The sequence below is a fragment of the Pinus tabuliformis genome, chromosome 2_1 (genome assembly GCF_031772625.1).
Source record: "Pinus tabuliformis cultivar Carrire ecotype Pingquan chromosome 2_1, CPIR1, whole genome shotgun sequence".
Taxonomy (NCBI): domain Eukaryota; kingdom Viridiplantae; phylum Streptophyta; class Pinopsida; order Pinales; family Pinaceae; genus Pinus; species Pinus tabuliformis.
In genome coordinates, this window is record NC_142299.1 from 24,376,021 (window position 1) to 24,390,716 (window position 14,696).

The 14,696-nt window shown below is 39.0% G+C and overlaps 1 protein-coding gene across 1 annotated transcript in view; it reads left to right on the forward strand.

Moving 5' to 3' along the window:
• The window catches only part of LOC149198494 (RNI-like superfamily protein), a 301,230-nt gene that overhangs the window by 101,319 nt on the left and 185,215 nt on the right, over positions 1–14,696 (forward strand). The window contains exons 3-5 of the mRNA XM_089402074.1: positions 4,297–4,380; positions 4,524–4,645; positions 4,835–4,910. Of these exons, the coding sequence (XP_089258200.1) occupies positions 4,297–4,380; positions 4,524–4,645; positions 4,835–4,910 (282 nt within the window). The remainder of the gene's footprint in view (positions 1–4,296; positions 4,381–4,523; positions 4,646–4,834; positions 4,911–14,696) is intronic.

The window sequence follows — 14,696 nt, forward strand, 5'->3', positions numbered from 1 at the left end:
TTCCAAGACTATTTTTATCTTGGATTCCCAGTCCTCAAAGAATATCGGTCCTCTACGACTACTCTTATCTTGGATGCCCTACCACATCTTGAAAGAGTATCAGATGCCAAATTTTTACCCAATCCTCCATTCTTTCTTCCAAGGTGAAGACAAGAATGATGTGTATATCTCTCCCTCTCAACTAGGTAGGATATACCTATTCTAATGAAGGAATACACCCATTTCTATAAAAGGAATGTACCCAAGCTCCCTCTTATCCAGGGACTTGTCCAAGCACCCTCTTAACCAGGGACTTACTTCCAACAATTTTCTGCTCTTTGTTGGAGATCATGGGACCTTCTGCTGCATGTAGAGCTCCTCCATTCGATATCATGAATTTCATCTTTACTATTATGGAGCCTTCACCTTTTGGGACTTCTTTGTAGGGAATCGACCATCCATCACTTTCCTTCACGAACCATGTCATTCATGTCATCCTTCCTTTCATTGGAAAGCAATCTACTAGTCCATGTATGACATTTTTTCATACAACTACCTTTCCACATCATGTTTCTTTCAGGATCTTTCATCCCACCACATGAGTACTAGTTGTAGGTGTCATTGACAAACCTCTTTTGGTAGCCCTGTATTAGCCCATCTAGATATTGTTCAAAAAAATAAAATAAACATCAAATCAAAGTTACCTTTTGTGATGGTCCATCATGACATCTGCTTGTTGCAACATCAACATCCTGCATACATATTGACACCTCTCCAAGATATTCAATTGTCAAGGGTCTTTCTTCTTTTTAGACTTTCCCAAGGTCTTCATATCTTTCCCATGGAGACATCATGGCCGATTCTTCTAGTCATCGGATGTTGATTTCTATTATGTGACCATACTTGCATCTTTCATGATCTCTTCTTTCTTTCTTCACATGTTGCTTCCCAGGAACATTCCATTCATAGTTCCTTCATGTTTGTCAACCACCTCATATTCCATATGAGGACATATTATGTTGATTTCATCTAGTCAATATGTGAATTATGCCTTCATGCATCCTTCGAATGAAAGAGATCCATTTCCTTTGATCATACTCATGAGGTAAAGTATTCACCCATGCTATCTGCAACTATATGATGACTTAATTCATTAAACATATCTATACATACCTCTTTTCTTCTTTTGGTCATCTAGGCTTCCTTCAACAACTTCCTTTCCTTGATTGGGAGTACTCCAACCATCTTGACATGCTGCATTCCTTTGTCGTCATACCATCATTCTTCCAAACAATGAATCCCATCCAAGGTGGAATTCTCAGCGAGACACTTGCTTCTTCCAAGAGATGAACCTTCTAATTAAGATTCCAACGGAGGATCTTGATTATCCTCATCGTGCAAATTCTCCTTTTTAATGATGTATGATGATATTTACACTAGATGATTTTCTTCTACCCATAAGTACTACTTATGCTTTTAATGAGGTTTCTAAGAGCTTCTTCCTTCTAATGGTCACTGCCATAGACTTCTACTTCAACCATCTTTCAAGCTTCTGTGATGATGTCATGAGCTCTTGCTTAAATTGTATGCTATTATGTCGCCATCTCCTAAAATGATGCATCCTATCATGCTTCTAATGCTTCCTACCATGATAGTTATACTTTACAAAAAATGAAAAGAGCTTGGTGAAGAAGATTATCTCAATCATAGTAGAGATCTTTCATTTATTCCTTCTTTGATTTCTTCTTCTCAGTATCTTCCACTTCTTCAGTGACATGGGTTTCTTCCCTTCCTCTTTTGTTGTTGTCCTTCTTGAGCTTTTGACGATCGGTTTTGAATAAATATATATAAAATAATATAAATGATGTAAAACAATAATAGTAATAAATACTGATTAATTAGTAGTTAATGAAAAGGTGTGTCCCTAAAGGACATAACCATTGGTAAAGAGGTACCTTCCTAGGGTATATAAGCAGGCCCTCACCCTCATTATAATCATCTTACATCAATTCAATATACAATTACATGTCTTACAATGGACATTTACGTCTTTGAAGAATTTTAAATACTTTCGTTGCGTATATGACTTTTGGTCGTTACATTGGTATCAGAGCCACGTTGGCTGATCACCAGGCCCTTGGCCATCAACCCTTCGTCGTTACCGTTCGAATTCAGGCTTTTAGCCACAAGAAGCTTTTGGAGGTTCTCCAGGGTGTTAACGTCAGGCCATTGGCCATTTAAAAAAATAAAAAAATATACAAAAAATAGAAAAGAAATCTATATTAGAAAAAAAATAAAAAATTGAAAAAAGGAAGTTAAAAGAAATTATATTAAAAAAAGGTTGGTATAAAAATAAAAATAAAAATTGATAGCCTCCTTATTGAATTATTGATATGATTTGTGAATTATTTTATTCATAGCCTCCTTACTACATGTATCAACTAAACATGAAATAGAAAGAACCAACCCACACAATGAAGAAAAGGTGTTTGCAAAAATGAGAGTTCTAAATTGTGGCATAATAATGATCTCACAAATCAACAACAACTTCAACTAGAGGAGAGGCTAGCCTTTTATAATTTTCCTTTAACGCCTAGATAATAGCTAGTTCAACCTTTCTCCAGGAAAATAATATTTCTTGTCATCAACATGTTGGAGACTAAGTAAAAGTCCAATAAGATATTACTTTACATTGTTTTTTTGCCCACTTAAGGGGTTCAATTCTTCTCACATCGCCTTTAGAAGCCCAATGTTCCCTTTTGCATTGACCCAAAAGATGAAGAAATGAATTAAAATGGTCCAAAAAGCCCAATGTTCCACTCTAGAAGCTTAACACTCGATCAACGGCTAGATAGGAAGTTCATGTTGCTTGGAGAAAGGTTTGATTTGGTCCATGGAGGAATGGTTTGATCTTCTAGCGGCTACTTTCTTGTCCATGAGATGTGACAATTAGCTTGACCTTCAAATGGCTAGTTTTTATCCCCAACGTTCCTCCTTGTTTGCCTTTAACAACTAGTTAGAGGGTTGACTTGATACACTTGATGAGATCTTCAACTTCCTTGATAGTTTGAGGATTCTGTCACATGGGTTTTAGTTGGCTACATTTAACATAACTTTTGATGCCAAGTTTGCCCCTTCACTCCAAGTCTCTTGACCCATGTGGCATCTAGTGAGGATGCCATCATGCTATAACTGATGATCTTCAATGCCCCAAGGAAAATAAAGAATTTGCTGCTTGGGTTTTGTTGGATTAATTTTTTAGACTACTTTTGACATATTGCATGTCAAATTCTGTCAAGATCTTCCCTTGTTATGCCGCGAGGAAGCCCCACATACTAGTAGACCACCTTTGACTACCATTTTCTCGATGATGCTTCACATTTTTGAAAATGTGGCATGTCATCTAGATTTTTTGCTGAGCTTTTTGAGACTAAGTTGACGTTTTGCTTTCTGAAACCACATACATTGGGAAACATGTACTGCTTTGGGAAGCATGAACACGCTGAAAAGTTGTGAGATTGCCATGTTGTGAATTGTCTGAGTAATATTGCACCAAGACCAAAGACACATATAGAGTCTGTGACTCATGACCATGCGGTAAGACATAGGTGCACCTTGACGTGGCCGGAACTAGCTCATACACCAATGATCACCCCTACATAACCAAGGCTCCTTTAAACCATGAGTCCAAATGAGAACCATCCCAAAACTCCCCGATCTTGTACAAGACAAACTTACAAAGGGAACAAGGACTTAGCCCAAAAGGACAGGCCATGGCCAACCATCACAAGGCCAACGACATCTAAATACGATGACTCACTTGTCTTTTACATGGCTTTTGACTTGTGACCTTGGGCTTACAATGGTGATAATGGAAAGAGAAAAAATGTGTAACCCTGTTGGAATAAGGGGTAACAGGGCTTTTGGGACTGCTTCATTTATGGCTAACAACTTTAGTGGTTATTGTGGTCCCACCTTTTGGAGTCTTGGGGGTAAGCCCCAAACCTTTTTATTGATGAGGTTCTAGCCTCATAGGATGTCCACAATATACACATTGCACACACAAGGTGTTGTGCTCTTTGGGATATTCTTACAAAGATGTGTTTCAATGTTTACAATTAAAGGTGTTTCTGAACACAACTGCTTCACTTGCTTAACACCATGGGCTCATCTTCTAACCCTAACATGGTTTCAGAGTTTCCAGCTTCTGTGAGGAGTAAAATGGATGACCTCTGTAACTTGGATTTACTATGATTTCCCCAACTCCATTGTAGAAGGTTAATTTCTGCATTTTTTGTTTCAATGTGGTTTCTGCAGTTGCGATACCAGAATGTCGAGGAGATAAACCTTGAATTTGCTCAAAATATCGAAGACAAACATCTCATGTCTCTTAAGTGCATGGTAACTGAATAAAAAGTTCAAATTCTATTGATTTCTTCTGTATTCCAAAGAATCATGTTTCCATCTTGCTAAGTCGTGATCTTTTGCTGAGATTTTTAGTTGTTGCCCCTTTACTAAATGTTGGATCGTGATAATGCCTGTAGCCACTGCAGAGAGCAGAGTGTATTAATTTAAATGCTTGCCAAAAAGTCACGGACAGTGGAGTAGAGGCAGTAACTGTTGCATGTCCCATACTAAAGTCTTTTTCTATCTATTGGAATGTAAGGTATTTCCCAAAAACAAAGAATTCTGAGCTTTTTCTACTTGGGATTGATAAAATATATCTGCTACTGCCCGTCTTTCATTGTATATGTTATCTAGTTATACTTTGCTGTTTAATATTTTAATAAAATTTAAAAATATATTCCAACCAGCTTTGCTTCTGAATGAGCTGTAATATTATCTGTTATATCAGGGTCACTGATTTGGGTGTTGAATACTTGGTCAAGAACTGCAATCAAATAGTTTCGTTGAATTTGAGTGGCTGTAAGGTAACTATTTTCGTTTTGTTTGAAAGTTCAACCGTTATTTTAAACTTTTATGTATGTTATAGAGGATTTATTTGATACAATGTTTATGAATTAAGCTCTAAATATAACATGATATAATGATCTTATATTTGACTCTTTTGGTCACTGGGGAACAATGGTTCCAATGCTCTTGTCATTCTGTTGGGGACAATTCTTTCTATGCTTTCAAAACATTCTCTTTGAGATGTCTCCTTTTTTGTTATAACGTTACCTTATGCAGGCATATAACACAAGTGTTATCTTTATGTAATGGAAAATCATACAAAATGCTGTCAGATCTCAATGGAAGAAAGAATATGTCAAAAATAAAAAACTGTGGCATTCGTAATGATGATTACAATTATACATTTTATCTCCCAAATCCATTCCCTTCAATATTTCCAAACAAGAATGATATTTCAGAGGTCCTTGAAAGACAGTCCAAGGATGGTGCCTCTCACACCAACACAATTCTCTGTCATCACCAGACACTGGAAGGAGTCTAACAGACATTTAGGGATTGTGCTATTGTCACCTCACATATTTCCTATTGCTTTGGGTTGGTGCTTACTAGTATCAAGGCGGAATCCTTAGTGATTTGAGTAAAAAAACTTCAATTGTACCCAGCAAAAGGCTTAAAATCTGCAACATATACTCTCTGAAATCTTAGAAATCACTGAGATTTCTGCTATGAAACATTAGTGAACAATAAATAAACTTTAGATTCACTTGTTAGGATGTCAAATCAGGATTTATCCTTCGTACATCTTTGATAACCTACTAAAGATCTGTGGCAACAAGTTACAGCTCTGCACTGAAAAGTCAGCAAAATAAAATGTTGTTTATAAGTATTTTTCTGATCAATAATTTCAATCCAGTGGGCTTGGAGAGAAAAGAGGACACAGTTGATGAGGCAAGTGTTGCTTGAAGGTCATGAATCTAGAATTTTCCACATCAAACCTTAAATTAATAAATTCATCTGTAACAGAAAGTTAACCACCAAAAGGGTCTCTTCTTTATTTCAGAGCTGTAAATACAAGGTTTGATAACAACAGCACCACCATAATGTGTTGATAATATGATATTTCTGAATCTAACACTTCAGAAATTCCTACTGCATTATTTGGTTTATTTCACCTACTTGTTTATCCCTTGACAAGTTATTTATCCATATAAATACTGAAAATAAACACAAATGCAGTCTCAAGTCATGTACAGATCATCAATTGAAATAATAGACAAACACACAAGGGACACTGTTATTTTTGGACAATCGTCCCCGGAAAAATTCAATACGGGAAAATCGGTGCAACAGTTCTGAGGGTTTTATTATTATGCAGTTTTCTTGAGTACAACTAGGGTGCCACACTCGCTCACCCAACAGAGATTACTACACGGCAGTAATACCTCTTCTCGAAAGCAGATATTCAACTTCTTAGCACTAGTCTGCCCCACGAAAATCCTTCTGGCGCTTCTCCAAGGCTCTGCATCAACCTTGCTAGCCTCTGCGTAGCTGTGGAACCCCCTGCGTTAGCCTTTTGCCTCTCTGTGTCAGCTCTCTGGCCTTCTGTGTCACCCATGCAGGCCCCTCAGGCTCTGCACAGTCTCTAACTGCCTCTGCGTAGCCTCATCAATCATTGCGTTGGCCTTCTGGCACTATATCTGCCTCTCTGCTATGTACTCAATGGCCCTTGCTGCAACTCAGATCACTTGTTCGAATTTTCTCAGCAAACCCCGCTCCAGAAAATCGAACTGATTGATCAATCTTGGTGTATCTCCAACTGACCCTCAAGCCTCCTCTTATACTTTTCCTGTTGAGTCTTCAACGGCCAAGATTAAGTCCCTAATCAAAAGCTAAGATTAGATTTGGATTGATCCATGTTATTTAGAACCTTCTCACCCAGTTTTATATTAATACCCATTAATATTTTAATTTTCCTAAGTTTAAACTTAGGAACTCCATTAAAAATATTAATTATTTTAATCAGTGTTGATAATATCGGTATCGGGAAAATATCGGCTAGGGTCCAAAAAATATCTTATCGGCAATATCGGCGAAAATATCGGCAAATATCGGCAAGCATAAAAAATGCATAATATATTCATTTTTTTCTTCAGATTTTTAAACATATAAAGCAATAACAACATGAAATAAACACATTGGCACATAAATATGAAGAAAACACTGATATATATGATGTCAAATAGAAATGATATATCAAAGGCGATACCAAATCCTGTTGATCCCTGATAATTGTCCATTCAAGGACTCAAATGTGGAGAACCAATACAAAATAACATCACATATATAAAAGTAACTCATTATCATGAGTTATATGTAGCATAACAAATAAAACTAGCAGCTATCTATCTGAAATCACTGCCCTCTCCCTCTTTTATGGGAAAACATGATGGGCTGTTTGCCAGGCCTGCCCCTAGTAGTAGAAGGCCCTGACCCTGCCTCTGCACCTAATGTCAAATAATGAGTCCTAGGTATGGGGCTATGCTCTCCTATATCTATAGCACATGGTGTTGATGCTGATGCTCCCGCAGTGTCCTCCTCCTCCTCCTCCTGCTCCTCCTCTAAGTGTTGCTGCTCCTCTGACTCTGAGTCCTCCTCTTGCTGCCCCTGCTCTAATGGATCATCTGCCACTGGCTCTAACCATGAAGGTGACTCCTCCAATATGGGCTCCTCAGGCTCCACCCTCCACGGAGACAATACATCAATATTGTCTAAGGAAATGGCATCTGGATCCATTGGTGATTCTATTTGCCTCACTCGAAGTCGGATGTTGTAATGCACATACACAAAATCATTGAGGCGTGCGAACTCCAACCTGTAAGAGTGTCAAAAAAAGTAATGAGTCTTGACTCTTGACTCTTGACACTTGAAGGTCATAAATTAAAAATAAAAATTACAATAAGTGTAATTGCTCAACTGAAGGCTTGAGCTCAAAGTTATACCTGTTGCACTTTTTGGCATGTATTTTCTCAAATACACTCCAATTGCGCTCACACCTTGAAGAACTACATGTTTGACTCAAGATACGTATGGTCAATTTTTGCAAATTTGGTGCCCTTGCACCATAGATTCGCCACCAAATATCTACAACAAAATAATGAAATAAAAAATACAAAAACTTAAAACATAATTGAACTTTCAAATAAAAGTTACATAATTGAATTTAAAAAAAAAGAATTATAAATTTATAAGTAAGGAAATTCTAAATTGAAAATTTTAATTTCTAATGAGTGATGACTTGTCACTTACGTGGCATGAAGAGGGTCCTTTCCCTAATAGCATCATCAAAGCCAAATAGGCCAACACAATCCCGATAAGACTGTATCTCGCGATTGATTTTGCTACGAAGCTCAGGATCAGGTACCATCCTCTGAATACAAGAATGGAGCCCTTCCATCGCCTCGCCATCAAAATCAAAGTTGCATTTGTATGAAAATGAGGGGTTGAGGAAGAGTGCTGCTGCATGAATGGGTCGATGAAGCATCCTTGTCCACCGACTATCGATCACATCCCATAACATCATCTGCCTATCAAGGCCAGTAGAACCCTTGTCTGCATAATAGGAATGAATGGCCTCCTCGGCCCTATCCATGCCCTCATACAAATAAGGCATTGAAGGCTTCTCTCCATCCACCAATCTAAGAACCTTTACTATAGGTTCGCTAACTGCACATGCTTCTTCTACTCCATGCCAAAATGTCTTAGAGTACACCATTTTTGCAATGGCTTTCCCATCAGGTCTCCTGTTGTATCTACAATTACGCCAATCATCAGACACAAACATTTGCTTCAACTCGAACCAATGTTACTTGGGAGCGGGAGCGGGAGCGACCATTTTCAGAAGCTCCCGGTTTGGGAGCGAATCCCGGAGCGATTTTTTAAAAATATATATATATTTTTATATTTTTTAATTTTTGATACATATATGTCAACAAAAACATGTAGAATGATGAAATAGACATAAAAAACATAAAAAAACATAAATTGATCATTGAACCATATCACATCAATCATCTAGAAATTATAATCGTCATCAACCTTAGTAAAATTAAAATACATATTACAACTGCAACATATTGAGTCTTATAAATCATGATTCATCAAATTCAATATTAAAGTTTCAAGTTCAAGCTTTCAGAATTGAAAATTCAATAACATTTATCATCATTGATCACCAAAGTAACAAGTTGTACTTGTAAGCCAAGTTTAACCATTACAAGAAGTAATATCGAAGATATTTCTAAGTCCTGACTCCTAACTTCTAACTGTTAACATGATATGAAATGTTAAAAATTTATAAAATGAAACATGAATAATGAGATGAAATGAAACAACTTTAGTGACTAGTCTTTCACAAAGCATCATATTCATAATTCACAATCATTACCAATGAGTTATAATTGCCAAGGCCCAACTTCAAACTTCAAATTTTCATTGTCACAGTGATATAATGTTTACAAAAAATATCATAATGTCATAATGATATGAAAGAGTCAAGAGTCAAGAGTCAAGGACTCAAAACTCAACACTGAACAGTTATGAAAACTAAAGTGACAAGTCTAATAGAGACTAAAAAAGACAAGTAAACTGTAAATCTACAAGTGGCCCTTGCCACGAGAGTCTCCAGGAGTATAAGTAGGTCGTGGTGGTCTTCTAGGAGTCTCCCGCCCAGACCGACGACCAGAACTAGAGCCTCCATGCGAGGGTGCCGATGGAGGTGGCGACAGCAATGGAACAAGACTCGGGCCCCGAGAACTGCTACTGGATGGTGGAGGTGGAGGTGCCATGGCTGCTGCAGCTGCTTCAGCTTCATCCCGTACAAGCTCCTCTTCTAGTTCTTCCATATGTACAATGCCATCCTCCAAATTGTCGTCCTCAGGGTGATTGTCCCAAATTTTATATGTGGGATCTTCATTATCCCGATCACAGTAATGGCTCAACAACCTCAAGTTGTAGTGCACATAAACCAAGCTTTCTGCTCGGTTTTCGTTGAGCCTGTTTCTTTTCACATTATGTATATCACTGTAGGTGCTCCAACACCTCTCTGCAGAAGAAGAATTTACAACCTGTGAAAGAACTTTTATTGCCAATTTTCGCAAAAGTCCGTGGCCGCCATATGTTTCCCACCATGTGAGAGAATCAAATTTATCTTTGTCATCCATTGCATGGAAGTTACCATACAAACCACTGCCAGTGAAGTATCTGCCTATTTCAAGGCGCACAGCTGCACATTCCTCCCTGTCAGGCACCAACTTTTCTAATGCTTCCAGATATCCTCTAGTTACCTCTCGATCTAAATGGGGTTTGGTCCTAACACCACCCCCTGCTGCGGGTTTGCCCAACCAAGAATCTGAGTAGTATTTTGGCGTAAGGATATACGCCAAGCAATGTAGTGGAAGGTTAAGCCTATTCCACTGTTCACACACACAATCGTGAATCAGTTTGTACAAGTCGGGATCTTTGTTATGAACAATGTCTTTTATTTCCCCCAACATGGTATCCATTTGCTCATACACCTCGCCAATCACTGGTTTGTCTGTATCTGCAAACCGAATCATGTTATAAATTGGCTTGGTGAAATCCAATACCTGTCTCACAGTTGTCCAAAACTGCCCATCAAGAGCGGCCTCCTCCACCGTTTCAAAACCTGCAATGTCAGCTACATTTGTAGCCCTTTCCTTTAGCACCTGCCAATGTGGACTTGATACCATGCTAGCTAATGCCTCTCTTACCTTCAAAAGGCGCCTGAAGGTGAGGTAATAGCTAACAAATCTAGTCCTCGCAATCTTCAGCAACTCCAATCTCGAGTGACTGCGGAAAAGGCCATGGGTATTGCTATGATTTGTAATAAATTTTATCATTTTTTTTCCTTTCTTGTACAAATCACCAATCCATTGGTATTGTTCATTTTTGTTTTTGACAATATCATGCAACAGAAGGTTCAATGTGTGAACCAAACATCCAGACCAAAATATGTTTGAGTATTTATCCTCAATAATTGCTCCCGCTGCCTTACAATTAGGAGCATTATCAGTGATGACTTGGATGACATTGTATGGGCCAATACGCTCAATTGTTTCAAGCAATGCTTCTGCAATGTTGATAGCGGTCTTGAACTTGTCTGAGTAATCATGTGCAGCTAGAAAGATGGGACCACTAACAGACACAGCAAGAACACTTATCAATGGCTTGGCTTTTACATTTGTCCATCCATCAGATACAATGGACACCCCATTGTCAGTCCAAGAACTTGTCATTTTATTCAAAGAATGTGATATTTTTGCTTTTTCATGATCAAGGCCAACAGTTCTTGCCTTGTCATACCCAGGGCTCTTGTATCCTTTAGGGGCATCATTTATGGCAGAAACCATTTCGTGCCAATAAGGTGAGCGTAGAACATTGAATGGTATCCCACATGCATAGAGGAACCTGTAAACTTTTGAATCCACATCATTCCTACACCCCTCATCAAGGAAATCTGATATGGTTCTACGGCGTAAAGATGATGACCCTGTGCCTCCATGTCCATATCCACTGCCTTGGGAGGATGCTGAAGGAGTTCTTTGTGAGCTTGGTTCAAAGAAACCCCTTGATCTTTTTGCTCTGTATTGGGCGTCCTCCTCTTCCTTTATGTATTTGGCTCTATTTGCTGTTGACCCCTTGTCACAAGTTTTGATTCCTATTTGTTTCTCTCCATCCCATGGCCTTTTCCCGCAGAGGTGTCTTCTAGCACGGGTGTATGAGCCTGTGTAGTCAGTGTTGCAATGGGGGCAATGAAATTTAGTGGTTCCACCCCCTCTCCCTGTTTCAACCCTGTGAACATATTTCCACAATGGAGTTTGGTCTTGTTTAGTTTTTTGACCCTCATGTTCACCCTCCTCCACATCCTCCTCACTGGAGTTTTCACCCATTTGACTTCCTCCGGCTTCTTCATCCACCTCTTCAGTTTCAGGCCCCCTCCGTTTCCTACTCTCCACCACCATAATAACCAGAAAGGGGACCAGGAAGAGGAAAATGCCAATAAAAAGGCTCAGGTCCATCGTGTTTGATGTTTGTAGGGTTTGAGTCTTGAATCTGCAAATTAATTTAGTTTATTGGGATTAATTCATTTAATTTATTAATTTAATTTAAATTAATGATCTTTAAACTCAAACAGGTAAATGAAACTAACCAAATTAACTACCTAACCAGCTAAACTAACTAAATGATTAAGTTACTTACCTCTGCAAGCTTCCTCCTCGCTCCTTGGCACTTGCTCCTCGCTCCTCAGCTCTGGCTCCTTGCTCCTCAGCTCTTGCTCCTTGCTCCTTTGCTCTTGCTCAGCTCTCAATCTCAAGCTCAATGAAGTTGAAATGAGTTTTTTTTGGCCCATTGGGCTTATAAACAAAAAAAAATTAGTTAAATTTTTTTGATTTTTCGGGTCCGGCGGAATTTTTTTCCGCCGAACCGCTCCCGGCCGGTTAAAAATCGCTCCCGGAGCATTTTTTAATGCTCGGGAGCGATCAAGGAGCGATCGCTCCCCGATCGCTCCCGGGCATTAAAAAACGCTCCGGGAGCTCGGGAGCGATCGCTCCCTGAAACGCTCCCTATCAGAGCAGGGAGCGTAAATTTTTTTAAGGGAGCGCGCTCCCGAAAATCGCTCCCGACCCGCTCCGGCCCGGAGCGCGCTTCGGGAGCGGGTTCGAGGGGGGGGGCGCTCCCCCGCAACACTGACTCGAACTGACATCGAAGCAAAGACTGAAGAGTAATAAAGGTTGTGGCAAAACATGTGATGGCAGGACGCCACAACTCCTTGTTTCTAGTGAACCTCCTCATAAGGCTAAGAACAAAAGCATGGTTATAAATAAATTTGGGGATGCTCCTAGCCATATCAACCACCTCCTTGATGAATGAGAGTTTCCCCATATCCTCAAGCAACAAATCGAGACAATGCACTGCACATGGAGTCTAGAACAATGTGGGATGCCTCTCCATAAGCATTCTGCCGGCAGAAACATAATTAGCTGCATTGTCTGTTATGACTTGCACCACATTCTGCACACCAATCTCCCGAATGAACTAATCTAACAACTCACATATCATTGCTGCATATTTGATATGTTCTGATGCATCCAACGATTTAATAAACATGGTACCTTTAGGACAATGTACCAAGAAATTTAGAAGGGTCCTACCCTTCCTATCTGTCCAACCATCAGACATCACTGTGCATCCAGTAACTTCCCATGTCTTTTTCAACTCCGCCAATCTAGAGTTGATGTCCTGTTTTTCTACTTGAAGAATTGGCCCCCGCAACTCCTCATATGTGGCACTTTTGTACCCTGGGCCCACAACAGCAATAGCATCACACATTGGCTGCCAAAATGGATTGGTTTTGGTGATACTGAGAGGTAAGTCGCTCCAGAAAATACACCTCCCCATGACTCTATCTGCTTCTTGCTTCTACTTCTTTTTAACAAGCAATTTTATGCCAGGTTGTGCTCCAGCTCCTGTTCGTGGAACAAAAAATGATGACCTCGCAGTCACACTAGCAGTAGCATGTGATGGTGTGCCAGCTGTGGAGCCCCTCCCACTAGGGCCACTACCCTCAACACCAAAATCAGGAGAAGATATCCTGAAAGATCTACCTGCACGTTCAACTTTGTTTCTTTCCGCCTCTTCCTTCTTTTTGTCCTTTTCATCAATTGCCTCAAGAGCTTTTTGTATAAGCTCCGGACTAGAAACTGTACAAACCCCAACATCATGTCCACTGAGTCTAGCAAGATGGTATTTCAGTCGTGTAATCCCACCTGTCATCTTGGTCCCACACAATTTGCATGTAAGATATGCACGATTTGTCCCACCATCAGGGCTCCCATACTCCCAAAATGGGTCCAAGGCTTTTGGCATATTTGTATTTTGTAGTGGGCTAACTCAAAAGGAAACCTAGGGCACCAAAAAAAAATTGGAATTAGTAACTTAATAAGTAATACAAAATTACAAATAACCACATCATTTTACAAAACAGTTTTAACTTTTTTTGCTATTGCAAATTTGCAATTTTGCAATGGGCATGAAAAAAAGAGCAGACTTAAGAGGGCAATGAGCTTGTATCATGCAATAATTGCCACTTTAACCAAAGATGCCAAGCAATGAAAGAGCCTAACAATGCAAATGATATGCCAAGGAAATGAGGTGACTGTATATTACTTATTATATCACTGTTACGTAATTATACCACTGCTGTAGGTGCATTATCAGACCTCGGTATTCAACAAACAGTCTTCCAAAATTCACTTGTATGACACCAGTGTTTTAGACAAGGTTCCTTATGAATTAGATTTATTTCTTCATTAATTTATAGAGACTTTAGAAGCCAAATTTTACTATTGTTAACTTATTACCAGAGATCCAAATCATTCATATTAAACGCTGAAACTAGCATGTCAATCCTAAAAACTTATGAAAAAAATGCTAAACAGTGAGTCACTGACTAACAAATGAATGCAAATGATTTGTCAATATATTATGGTGACTGTTAATTAGTTTTCTGGTCACTGTTTAGATGTATTATACCACTATAAAATTGTAAACAATGTTTCTCGAAGCTGCAAGTGAAACAGTGAGGAAGAGAGAGGGATAAGGAGGCAAACTTAAAAGTTAAAAGTTACAAATAGCAGTGCAGTATTATTTGGCAACAAATTCCACTTTCTTGCTTAATGATTTGCTATCTTATACTCAAAATAATGTTCATGTGACTCCTCTTT